Source organism: Oncorhynchus nerka, linkage group LG14 (genome assembly GCF_034236695.1).
Source record: "Oncorhynchus nerka isolate Pitt River linkage group LG14, Oner_Uvic_2.0, whole genome shotgun sequence".
NCBI lineage: Eukaryota > Metazoa > Chordata > Actinopteri > Salmoniformes > Salmonidae > Oncorhynchus > Oncorhynchus nerka.
The window spans coordinates 24,675,518-24,688,477 of NC_088409.1; the positions used below are offsets into that span (position 1 = coordinate 24,675,518).

Here is a 12,960-nt window from a genome sequence, read left to right on the forward strand (position 1 = left end):
TCTTCCTCCCTACCATCTCTGCCATTGAGGGCATGTAGGGTAATCTGATCCTAGATCTGTGGTTAGGGGTGTCTTGGACCTCCAACCAGTGTTTCATCATGTGATGTCACTCTCTCATCACAGCGGCGTACCCTGCTGCCTATGGATTGGTCGGCCAGCATTTTCCACAGCAACCTACCCTGGTTGCCCAGCAACACCAGCAGCCCCAGCAACAGCAGCAGCGAGAAGGTGATGTCACTTCCTGTCTCTCAGACAGCACCTGTTGTGTGTGTGTGTGTCTCAGATTAGTGTGCGTGTGAATCACAGATCCTCATGAATATTTGTGTGAGTGTGTCTCTCCGTCGCAGACCCTAACGTGTGTGTGTTCCTCCCCTAGGGCCGGAGGGTTGTAATATCTTTATCTACCACCTGCCTCAGGAGTTCAGTGACAGTGAGATGCTCCAGATGTTTCTGCCCTTTGGAAACGTCATCTCAGCTAAAGTCTTTGTAGACCGCGCCACCAACCAGAGCAAGTGCTTCGGTAAGACAGAGAGAGGGATTGGAGGGGGAGACATAGGAGAGAGGCAGGGATGGGTGAATAGTGAGTATCCAGGAGAAAAGGAAAGAAAGGAGGAACGGAGGAGAAATGGAGGGAGATAAGAGAGAATTGCAATTCCACCTGTTGCTATGATACATGATGATCATAACTCACAGTTGCTGGTAGCATACTGTATGACTGTATCTCTGTCTGTTGCAACAAAGCAATGTGATTATACATGTTATATTACATTTCAGAATGTTTCTCTCTCTGTTCCCTCTTCCTCTCTCGTTCCTCCCTCCCTCCCCAGGTTTTGTGAGTTTTGACAACCCATCCAGTGCCCAGACTGCCATCCAGGCTATGAATGGGTTCCAGATCGGCATGAAGAGACTCAAGGTGCAGCTGAAACGACCTAAAGACGCCAACCGCCCCTACTGAAGGAGAGAGGAGAGAGGTGAGAAGGGATAGGGGCTGGGAAAGAGAGAGGGAGGAGAAAGAATGTGTGGATAGAGGGATGGAGGAATGGGAGGCAATAAAAGGGAAGAAGGGAATGAGGGAGGAGACTGGAGGGTAGAAGAGAAGGTAGGAGAGAGGAGGGTTGAAAAGAGGAGGGTAGGAGAGAGGAGGGTAGAAGAGAGGAGGGTAGGAGGCAGGAGAGGGGTGGGGTGGGGAGAGGAGGGGAGGAGAGAGGAGAGAGGAGGGCAGGAGGCAGGAGAGGGGTGGGGTGGGAGAGGAGGGAGGAGAGAGGAGGGTAGGAGGCAGGAGAGGGGTGGGGTGGGGAGAGGAGGGGAGGAGGCAGGAGAGAGGAGGGTAGGAGAGAGGAGAGAGAAGGGTAGGAGTGAGGTCGGGGAGGCGTGTAAGAGAGAAGTGATGGGAAAGAGGAGGGATATTTGAGTTTGGGGAGGAAACAGGAAAGAATGACAATGGAGTTTATGCAAGTTGCTGTCAGTCACAGCTTTCTAAAATGTGGTGAAATTTGGTGAAAGGGCTATATGACTAGAGTGGGCGGGATCTTAAATAAGCAGTGCATATGTGGTAAAGAATATTAAACACATGAAATAACAAAAAATGCTTTGTAGGTAGTTTAATCATTTAGAGATATTGTAGCCAAATTAAAACTAAATTATTGAAATATTGTTATCCAACTTTATATTTTTTATTTATTTTTATTTTCTGATGTTTTTTAATCTTTTCCTGAAACAACAACACACCTCACCTGAGATCCTCCCGTCCAATCATAATTCGCGGGGATCCCATCACTATGGTTACCTAGCGACCGATAAAGCCCCGACCCCCCTTCCTCTCACGTGTTGTAAGTTGATTGGTTGGCCTGTGTCTGGGTTGCTGTGGAGGTGGATTGCCTGTGCTGGTTGCCCTTGGTGATTTTTTTGTTTGTTCCGTCGCCCCGAGCAACCGGCCATGCACTGACCTGCATGCCCTGTTGCCGTGGTGACCACAGACTGTGTTTGGTGCATTGTGACTTTCTTTTGTATTGACCTGTGCACATACTGATCAATAACTGTCAATAACTGTGATCTGATTAATTAAGTATCAATTGATTCGATTGAATATCCGCATTGACTGATGGATAATTGTATTGGATATTTGGATAAATTCTGTATTAATGGTCGTTGTTTTTCCGCAGTTTCGTTTTTGATCAGTTTCTGTAGTGTTCTGTTTGGTGTCATTACCATTATAGTGCTACTGTATATTTGGGCTAGACTGAGGTGGGCTGTGTGTGTGTGTGTGTGTGTGTGCGTGTGTGTGTGCGTGTGTGCGTGTGTGTGTGTGTGTGTGTGTGTGTGCGTGTGTGTGTGTGAGGATGTCTAAAGTTAACTGTGTGGTTACAGTAGGTTTCTGAATGTTTTCCTACAGTCTCTAACCAGGCCATTCAGTGTGTAATGGGGTAACACAATGTTGTTGGGTTTAAAGTACAGATTTACGCCGTAAACTATCCCAGTCCAGCCCAGCCCAGTCTAGTCCAGCCCAGCTCAGTCCAGTCCAGCCCAGCTCAGTCCAGTCTAGCCCAGCCTAGTCCAGCCCAGCCCAGCCCAGCCTAGTCCAGCCCAGCCCAGCCTAGTCCAGCCCAGCCCAGCCCAGCCTAGTCCAGCCCAGCCCAGCCTAGTCCAGCCCAGCCCAGCCCAGCCCAGCCCAGCCTAGCCCAGTCCAGCCCAGCCCAGCCCAGCCCAGCCTAGTCCAGCCCAGCCCAGCCTAGTCCAGCCCAGCTCAGTCCAGTCCAGCCCAGTCTAGTCCAGCCCAGCCCAGCTCAGTCCAGTCTAGCCCAGCCATCTGCATTTGGTGCTGATCATAACCTATGTGGATATAGAGGTGGGTAACCCCTTTGTAAGCAATTAATTGTAAATAACTCCCCATAAACAGCACACATTCCTAGGATAAATCCAAGTCCATCTCATAGTTTAAAGAGCCTTCATCACCCGGTCGCATTTCCTTCATCTGCACTGAAACCAAATAATAGGTGAAACCAATATGGTGGAAGATGAGCGTAGAGAGGAAAGAGACAGGGAGAGGAAGTTACTTCAGACTATTCAGATGCAGCACTGGACTGTGGACCTCTGATGACACTAAACTCTGCTGATCTGGATTCTGATTGGTAGGCTGTGTGTCCTTGGCTTCTGATTGGTAAGACTGTGGACTGGCCTGACTTTCTGATTGGTGTCTATTTCCCCTTATTTTCTACCAGTCTATTTCCCCTTCTTTTCTACCAGTCTATTTCCCCCTCCTGTTTTATATCTCTCTATCTCTCCATCTATCACTCCATCTCTCCTTTTCTCCCCTCCCATCTTTCTTTCTCCTTCTTTCTCTCTCTTGCTTCCTTTCTCTCTCCCCTTCTTTCACCCCCCTGGCCGGTGCTTTGAGGTAATGGTTTGTAGTTGTTGTGATGGTGCTAAACATAGCCTCTTGTCGATTGGAGAACAGACCTAAACTATAGGAATTCTGGGAGAATTAATATACATGGGGAAAAAATTGTCTCTTGGTATGAGTAGAGGTTACCCATAGAGCCAGATCTAGGATCAGCTAACCTGCCCCAAATCAAAACGTTAACCATATGGGAGAAAACACAAAACTGACCTTAGATCAGTTTATCTGAATAATCTAATAATAACATTAAAATACCATTTACATGAGAAGCTACCACACAGAATTCTAAGCTACTTGTGGACTAAGGGAGACTGTTACCCAGAATTTCTATACTGCAACTGCCAGAGAGTGATGCATGTTGGGAACCTTTGCTTGCCGTGATCTAAGACACAAGTACAACGTGTGCGTGCACGGACACACACACACACAAACACACAGACATACATACAATTACAGAAAAGGCAAAAGGCCTCCCACATGACGACAACAACATTAATGGATATTTCACTGTGTTGAGTTGCATGCCCTGGACACTCTGTATGTCTATGTGTAAAAGCACCATGACGTTATCCCTGTTGAAAAACACAGAGGTTTACTATAGTAACCAATGATGCAGACTTAGTAGAGGTAAACTGTTTTGTGCAAATGGTTTCTGGTAATAGATTTTTTTGTTGGAAATGTCATCCACATGAGGGATGAATTGTTTCTATTTCTTTGTTCTCTGATATATAGAGGATTATAGTAGAGGTTAACCACAAGACTATATCCATGTCCTAACAAGCTCTCTCTCTCTCTCTCTCTCTCTCCCTCTCTCTCTCTCTCTCACTCACTCACTCCCTCTCGCTCTATCCCCCGCCCTCTTTCTCTCACTCTCTCTCTCTCTCTCTCTCTCTCTCTCTCTCTCTCTCTCTCTCACTCCCTCTCGCTCTATCCCCCGCCCTCTTTCTCTCACTCTCTCTCTCTCTCTCTCTCTCTCTCTCACTCACTCCCTCTCGCTCTATCCCCCGCCCTCTTTCTTTCTCTCACTCTCTCTCTCTCTCTCTCTCTCTCTCTGTCTCTCTCTCTCTCTCTTTCTACATCTGTCCCCAAACCCCTCCCTCTCACTCTTCCTTCCTTCACTCTTGCAGGTGAAGTTTTCAGACTCCGGCCGTGGTGGAATCCCAGCGTGCATTGCGCCCTCAGACCTACTACCTTTCTTTTGAGCGACGGGGAACAGCACACATACACCACACACACACACACAAACACACACACACACACACACACATACACCACACACACACACACACACACACACACACATACACCACACACACACACACATACACCACACACACACACAAACACACACACACACATACACCACACACACACACATACACCACACACACACACAAACACCACACACATACACCACACACACACACACACACACACACACACACACATACACCACACACACCACACACATACACCACACACACACACCACACACATACACCACACACACACACAAACACACACACACACACCACACACACACACACACACACACACACACACACACACACACACACACACCACACACACACACACACATTGCACTCTAAAAGGACCAAGGCACAGATATTGACCAATGTACATATTATAGTCCTCACACACACAAACACTCACATACTTTCAAATACATATATGTCAGTAATCGTACCCATTGAACTGGACTCAGTTTGAAAATGGTTTGTGAGGAGTTTGTCTGGAGTGTGTGGGGCAGTGAAGATCACACACATACACGACCCAGGAAGTACTTACTAAAATCATTGATGAGATGATGAATAATGGTGATATATCACTTCTTTGGACCATAACATGTCATATTACATGGCTATTACATGTGTATAACATGATACAAATAGGAAGGCCTCCATTTCGTAATAAAAAAAGGAAAACAGGAAAAAATATTGAGACAAAAATGAGTAATTTAGAGAAACTTTGGAGAGAGATCCTTATGGCCTGTAAATAATTTAGTTTAAGAAGAGTAACATTTAGAAAATTACAAAAAAACGCAAAAAGAAGAGTACTTTAGATAAACCACTGAAAAATGTCACATTATTGTTATTATTATTATTATCTTCGTTAGGGGATATTGTATTAGAAATAAAGAAAGGGGAGAATCACAAACATATTTTCAATTTCTACTTAGATTTTAGGATAAATGTGGGTGGGAGGGACTGCACCTTTTCTGAGAGGTTTTAATATTTTAACAATTTTTTATTTATTGACTAATTTATCAATTATTTTTGTTAATAGGGAGAATTGATGAAGGGTTTAAAGGGGATACAAGTTTCTGATTTTAGAATTTTTTAGAGCAAAAAAGGGTCTGTTTCTGTCAGACTCTGTCAGAGTAATTATAATTATGAATGAATTATTACAACAATGATATTTATTTCTTATTTATTGAGTCTGTTTTTGATCCAATCTCTTTTTAAGTTAAAATAAAAAGTATTATACATCAAATACGTTTTTCGTGATTTATTGTGTGTGTGTGTTTGTGTAAGAGAGAGAGAGAGAGGGGGGGGGGAGAGAGAGAGGGGGAGAGGGAGAGAGAGAGGGGGAGAGAGAGAGAGGGGAGTGGGAGAGAGGGAGAGGGAGAGAGAGAGAGGGAGAGAGAGGGGGAGAGAGAGGGGGGAGAGAGAGAGATAGAGGGGGAGAGAGGGAGGGAGAGATAGAGGGGGAGAGAGGGAGAGATAGAGGTGGAGAGAGAGAGGGGAGAGGGAGAGAGAGGGAGAGATAGAGGGGGAGAGGGAGAGAGAGGGGAGAGGGAGAGATAGAGGGGGAGAGAGAGAAGGGAGAGGGAGAGAGAGGCAGAGATAGAGGGGGAGAGAGAGTGAGAGAGGGGAGAGGGAGAGAGGGGAGAGAGAGAGAGGGAGAGGGGGAGAGATAGAGGGAGAGAGGGATATAGAGGTGGAGAGAGAGGGGAGAGGGAGAGAGAGAAGGGAGAGAGAGGGAGAAATAGAGGGGGAGAGAGAGAGAGAGGGGAGAGAGGGAGAGATAGAAGGGAGAGGGAGAGATAGAGAGACAGAGATAGAGGGGGAGAGAGGGAGAGATAGAGGTGGAGAGAGAGAGAGGGGAGAGGGAGAGAGAAGGGGAGGGAGAGATAGAGGGGAGAGAGAGAGAGGGAGATATAGAGGTGGAGAGAGAGAGGGGGGAGGGAGAGATAGAGGGGGAGAGAGGGAGAGATAGAGGTGGAGAGAGAGAGGGGGAGAGGGAGATATAGAGGGGGAGAGAGAGAGGGGGAGGGAGAGTGTGAGAGTGAGAGAGAGAGAGGGGGAGAGAGAGAGAGGCAGAGGGGAGAAGGAACAGTTCAAATATGTAAAAGAGAGTGAGAAGGAACAGTACAGATTGTAATTGACCAGTAGAGGGCGAGACAGGCACAGATTCCAGTCTCCACCTCGGTAGGTAGTTATCTCTCGAGAGGTTCTGGTAGATATGGTAGGTAGGTTATAGCCCTGCCCCAAACCACCAGGAGTTATCTAGGTTGATGTGTTCAAGGGTGAGAGAGTTTATCAGTCATTCTTTATGAGAGCCTGAGTGTGCATGGTGTTTATAAATAGTTGGGAAAGCTACTGCATGATGGCTATGTGGTTGTAATCAGATCACAGTCAAAGGTTGGCTCTGCACTGAAGTCTGAGGTGGTGTGTTCACTTAATAATATGTAGCCTAAATGTGCATTAAATAATGTAGTTAAACCTGTCTGCAATACATATCTCAACTTCAATATATAAATATAATAACATAAGGTACATCATGAGTAGCTTAGGCAAATTCTCCAGTGTTAAATCAACACTGGCCACTGTCTATACGGGTCCACACTTTTGAGTGTTAAATTATTACCGTGTTAGTGCTGACGCTGTTACACTTCCAGGTCCCTTCCTTTATGCAAATTATTTCACAGCTATTCTTTCAAAATAACATTTATGTATTTATTGTAAGACACATATTGATGTAATCAGTTAATGCTACCACCTGTTAATGCTTTTATAGGGCAGGATAATTACGATTGAAATTTCTCTGTCCAGATCTGTCTACACTTGTACGATATACAGACAGAATATGTGTCTGACTACCTCTGGAGGTGTATGGGGTCTTTTGATTGTCTACACCTGTCTAAATGTGGGCACAATGAGCATGTGGACAAGATCAGGACAAAGGACACAAGTTAGAACCATGTATTAACGGAGCTAGAGTCAGTGTTTGGGACTGAACACTTTCAGTTTTATGCACATACAGTGGGGCAAAAAAGTATTTAGTTAGCTACCAATTGTGCAAGTTCTCCCACTTAAAAGGATGATGGACAAAATGAGGAAAGAAAATCCAGAAAATCACATTGTAGGATTTTTAATGAATTTATTTGCAAATTATGGTGGATAATAAGCATTTGGTCACCTACAAACAAGCAAGATTTCTGGCTCTCACAGACCTGTAACTTCTTCTTTAAGAGGCTCCTCTGTCCTCCACTCGTTATTAATGGCACCTGTTTGAACTTGTTATCAGTCTAAAAGACACCTGTCCACAACCTCAAACAGTCACACTCCAAACTCCACTATGGCCAAAACCAAAGAGCTGTCAAAGGACACCAGAAACAAAATTGTAGACCTGCACCAGGCTGGGAAGACTGAATCTGCAATAGGTAAGCAGCTTGGTTTGAAGAAATCAACTGTGGGAGCAATTATTAGGAAATGGAAGACACACAAGACCACTGATAATCTCCCTTGATCTGGGGCTCCACGCAAGATCTCACCCTGTGGGTTCAAAAATCCCAGAACCACATGGGGGGACCTAGTGAATGACCTGCAGAGAGCTGGGACCTAAATTTTATCAGCATATCGAATGCGCAACCAGGGCTGGAAAAACCTTGGATCACTGCTATTCTAACTTCCGCGACGCATATAAGGCCCTGCCCCGCCCTCCTTTCGGAAAAGCTGATCACGACTCCATTTTGTTGATCCCTGCCTACAGACAGAAACTAAAACAAGAAGCTCCCGCGCTGAGGTCTGTTCAACGCTGGTCCCGACCAATCTGATTCCACACTGCAAGACTGCTTCCATCACGTGGACTGGGATATGTTTCGTATTGCGTCAGACAACAAAATTGACGAATACGCTGATTCGGTGAGCGAGTTCATTAGAACTTGCATTGAATATGTCGTTCCCATAGCAACGATTAAAACATTCCCAAACCAGAAACCGTGGATTGATGGCAGCATTGTGGATTGATGGCAGCATTCGTGTGAAACTGAAAGCCCGAACCACTGCTTTTAATCAGGGCCAGGTGACCGGAAACATGACCGAATACAAACAGTGTAACTATTCCCTCCGCAAGGCAATCAAACAAGCTAAGCGTCAGTATAGAGACAAAGTAGAATCTCAATTCAACGGCTCAGACACAAGAGGCATGTGGCAGGGTCTACAGTCAATCACGGACTACAAGAAGAAATCCAGCCCAGTCACGGACCAGGATGTCTTGCTCCCAGGCAGACTAAATAACTTTTTTGCCCGCTTTGAGGACAATACAGTGCCACTGACACGGCCTGCAACGAAAACATGCGGTCTCTCCTTCACTGCAGCCGAGGTGAGTAAGACATTTAAACGTGTTAACCCTCGCAAGGCTGCAGGCCCAGACGGCATCCCCAGCCGCGCCCTCAGAGCATGCGCAGACCAGCAGGCCGGTGTGTTTACGGACATATTCAATCAATTTACATTTACATTTAAGTCATTTAGCAGACGCTCTTATCCAGAGCGACTTACAAATTGGTGCATTCACCTTATGACCTCCAGTGGAACAGTAGTGCATCTAAATCTTTTCAGGGGGAGGGGGGGTGAGAGGGATTACTTTATCCTATCCTAGGTATTCCTTAAAGAGGTGGGGTTTCAGGTGTCTCCGGAAGGTGGTGATTGACTCCGCTGTCCTGGCGTCGTGAGGGAGTTTGTTCCACCATTGGGGGGCCAGAGCAGCGAACAGTTTTGACTGGGCTGAGCGGGAACTGTACTTCCTCAGTGGTAGGGAGGCGAGCAGGCCAGAGGTGGATGAACGCAGTGCCCTTGTTTGGGTGTAGGGCCTGATCAGAGCCTGGAGGTACTGAGATGCCGTTCCCCTCACAGCTCCGTAGGCAAGCACCATGGTCTTGTAGCGGATGCGAGCTTCAACTGGAAGCCAGTGGAGGGAGCGGAGGAGCGGGGTGACGTGAGAGAACTTGGGAAGGTTGAACACCAGACGGGCTGCGGCGTTCTGGATGAGTTGTAGGGGTTTAATGGCACAGGCAGGGAGCCCAGCCAACAGCGAGTTGCAGTAATCCAGACGGGAGATGACAAGTGCCTGGATTAGGACCTGCGCCGCTTCCTGTGTGAGGCAGGGTCGTACTCTGCGGATGTTGTAGAGCATGAACCTACAGGAACGGGCCACCGCCTTGATGTTAGTTGAGAACGACAGGGTGTTGTCCAGGATCACGCCAAGGTTCTTAGCGCTCTGGGAGGAGGACACAATGGAGTTGTCAACCGTGATGGCGAGATCATGGAACGGGCAGTCCTTCCCCGGGAGGAAGAGCAGTTCCGTCTTGCCGAGGTTCAGCTTGAGGTGGTGATCCGTCATCCACACGGATATGTCTGCCAGACATGCAGAGATGCGATTCGCCACCTGGTCATCAGAAGGGGGAAAGGAGAAGATTAATTGTGTGTCGTCTGCATAGCAATGATAGGAGAGACCATGTGAGGTTATGACAGAGCCAAGTGACTTGGTGTATAGCGAGAATAGGAGAGGGCCTAGAACAGAGCCCTGGGGGACACCAGTGGTGAGAGCACGTGGTGTGGAGACGGATTCTCGCCACGCCACCTGGTAGGAGCGACCTGTCAGGTAGGACGCAATCCAAGCGTGGGCCGCGCCGGAGATGCCCAACTCGGAGAGGGTGGAGAGGAGGATCTGATGGTTCACAGTATCGAAGGCAGCCGATAGGTCTAGAAGGATGAGAGCAGAGGAGAGAGAGTTAGCTTTAGCAGTGCGGAGCGCCTCCGTGATACAGAGAAGAGCAGTCTCAGTTGAATGACTAGTCTTGAAACCTGACTGATTTGGATCAAGAAGGTCATTCTGAGAGAGATAGCGGGAGAGCTGGCCAAGGACGGCACGTTCAAGAGTTTTGGAGAGAAAAGAAAGAAGGGATACTGGTCTGTAGTTGTTGACATCGGAGGGATCGAGTGTAGGTTTTTTCAGAAGGGGTGCAACTCTCGCTCTCTTGAAGACGGAAGGGACGTAGCCAGCGGTCAGGGATGAGTTGATGAGCGAGGTGAGGTAGGGAATCAATCCCTATACCAGTCTGCTGTTCCCACATGCTTCAAGAGGGCCACCATTGTTCCTGTTCCCAAGAAAGCTAAGGTAACTGAGCTAAACGACTACCGCCCCGTAGCACTCACTTCCGTCATCATGAAGTGCTTTGAGAGACTAGTCAAGGACCATATCACCTCCACCCTACCTGACACACTAGACCCACTCCAATTTGCTTACCGCCCAAATAGGTCCACAGACGATGCAATCTCAACCACACTGCACACTGCCCTAACATTTACATTTACATTTAAGTCATTTAGCAGACGCTCTTATCCAGAGCGACTTACAAATTACCCATCTGGACAAGAGGAATACCTATGTGAGAATGCTGTTCATCGACTACAGCTCGGCATTTAACACCATAGTGCCCTCTAAGCTCGTCATCAAGCTCGAGACCCTGGGTCTCGACCCCGCCCTGTGCAACTGGGTACTGGACTTCCTGACGGGCCGCCCCCAGGTGGTGAGGGTAGGCAACAACATTTCCACCCCGCTGATCCTCAACACTGGGGCCCCACAAGGGTGCGTTCTGAGCCCTCTCCTGTACTCCCTGTTCACTCACGACTGCGTGGCCACGCACTCCTCCAACTCAATCATCAAGTTTGCGGACGACACAACAGTGGTAGGCTTGATTACCAACAACGACGAGACGGCCTACAGGGAGGAGGTGAGGGCCCTAGGAGTGTGGTGTCAGGAAAATAACCTCACACTCAACGTCAACAAAACTAAGGAGATGATTGTGGACTTCAGGAAACAGCAGAGGGAACACCCCCCTATCCACATTGATGGGACAGTAGTGGAGAGGGTAGTAAGTTTTAAGTTCCTCGGCGTACACATCACAGACAAACTGAATTGGTTCACCCACACAGACAGCATCGTGAAGAAGGCGCAGCAGGGCCTCTTCAACCTCAGGAGGCTGAAGAAATTCGGCTTGTCACCAAAAGCACTCACAAACTTCTACAGATGCACAATCGAGAGCATCCTGTCGGGCTGTATCACCGCCTGGTACGGCAACTGCTCCGCCCACAACCGTAAGGCTCTCCAGAGGGTAGTGAGGTCTGCACAACGCATCACCGGGGGCAAACTACCTGCCCTCCAGGACACCTACACCACCCGATGTCACAGGAAGGCCATAAAGATCATCAAGGACAACAACCACCCGAGCCACTGCCTGTTCACCCCGCTATCATCCAGAAGGCGAGGTCAGTACAGGTGCATCAAAGCTGGGACCGAGAGACTGAAAAACAGCTTCTATCTCAAGGCCATCAGACTGTTAAACAGCCACCACTAACATTGAGTGGCGGCTGCCAACACACTGACTCAACTCCAGCCACTTTAATAATGGGAATGGATGGGAAATGATGTAAAATATATCACTAGCCACTTTAAACAATGCTACCTAATATAATGTTTACATACCCTACATTATTCATCTCGTATGTATATGTATATACTGTACTCTATATCATCTACTGCATCTTTAAATAATACATGTATCACTAGCCACTTTAACTATGCCACTTTGTTTACATACTCATCTCATATGTATATACTGCACTCAATACCATCTACTGTATCTTGCCTATGCCGCTCTGTACCATCACTCACTCATATATCTTTATGTACATATTCTTATCCCCTTACACTTGTCTATAAGGTAGTAGTTTTGGAATTGTTAGATAGATTACTTGTTGGTTATTACTGCATTGTCGGAACTAGAAGCACAAGCATTTCTCTACACTCGCATTAACATCTGCTAACCATGTGTATGTGACAAATAACATTTGATTTGATTTGCAGAGAGCTGGGACCAAAGTAACAAAGCCTACCATCAGTAACACACTACGCCGCCAGGGACTCATATCCTGCAGTGCCAGACGTATCCCCCTGCGTAAGCCAGTACATGTCCAGGCCCGTCTGAAGTTTGCTAGAGAGCATTTGGATGATCCAGAAGAAGATTGGGAGTATGTCATATGGTCAGATGAAACCAAAATATAACTTTTTGGTAAAAACTCAACTCGTCGTGTTTGGAGGACAAAGAATGCTGAGTTGCATCCAAAGAACACCATACCTACTGTGAAGCATGGGGGTGGAATCATCATGCTTTGGGGCTGTTTTTCTGCAAAGGGACCAGGACGACTGATCCGTGTAAAGGAAAGAATGAATGGGGCCATGTATTGTGAGATTTTGAG

The 12,960-nt window shown here is 47.2% G+C and overlaps 1 protein-coding gene across 2 annotated transcripts in view; it reads left to right on the forward strand.

The window, feature by feature from the left end:
- Nucleotides 1-4,973, forward strand: part of LOC135575186 (CUGBP Elav-like family member 3) — an 83,454-nt gene extending 78,481 nt beyond the window's left edge. For both annotated transcript variants that reach the window (XM_065027814.1, XM_065027816.1), the window contains exons 11-14: nt 124-228; nt 377-520; nt 828-971; nt 4,525-4,973. In XM_065027814.1, the coding sequence (XP_064883886.1) occupies nt 124-228; nt 377-520; nt 828-955 (377 nt within the window). In that variant the 3' untranslated portion in view covers nt 956-971; nt 4,525-4,973. The remainder of the gene's footprint in view (nt 1-123; nt 229-376; nt 521-827; nt 972-4,524) is intronic.
- Nucleotides 4,974-12,960: the final 7,987 nt, after the last annotated feature.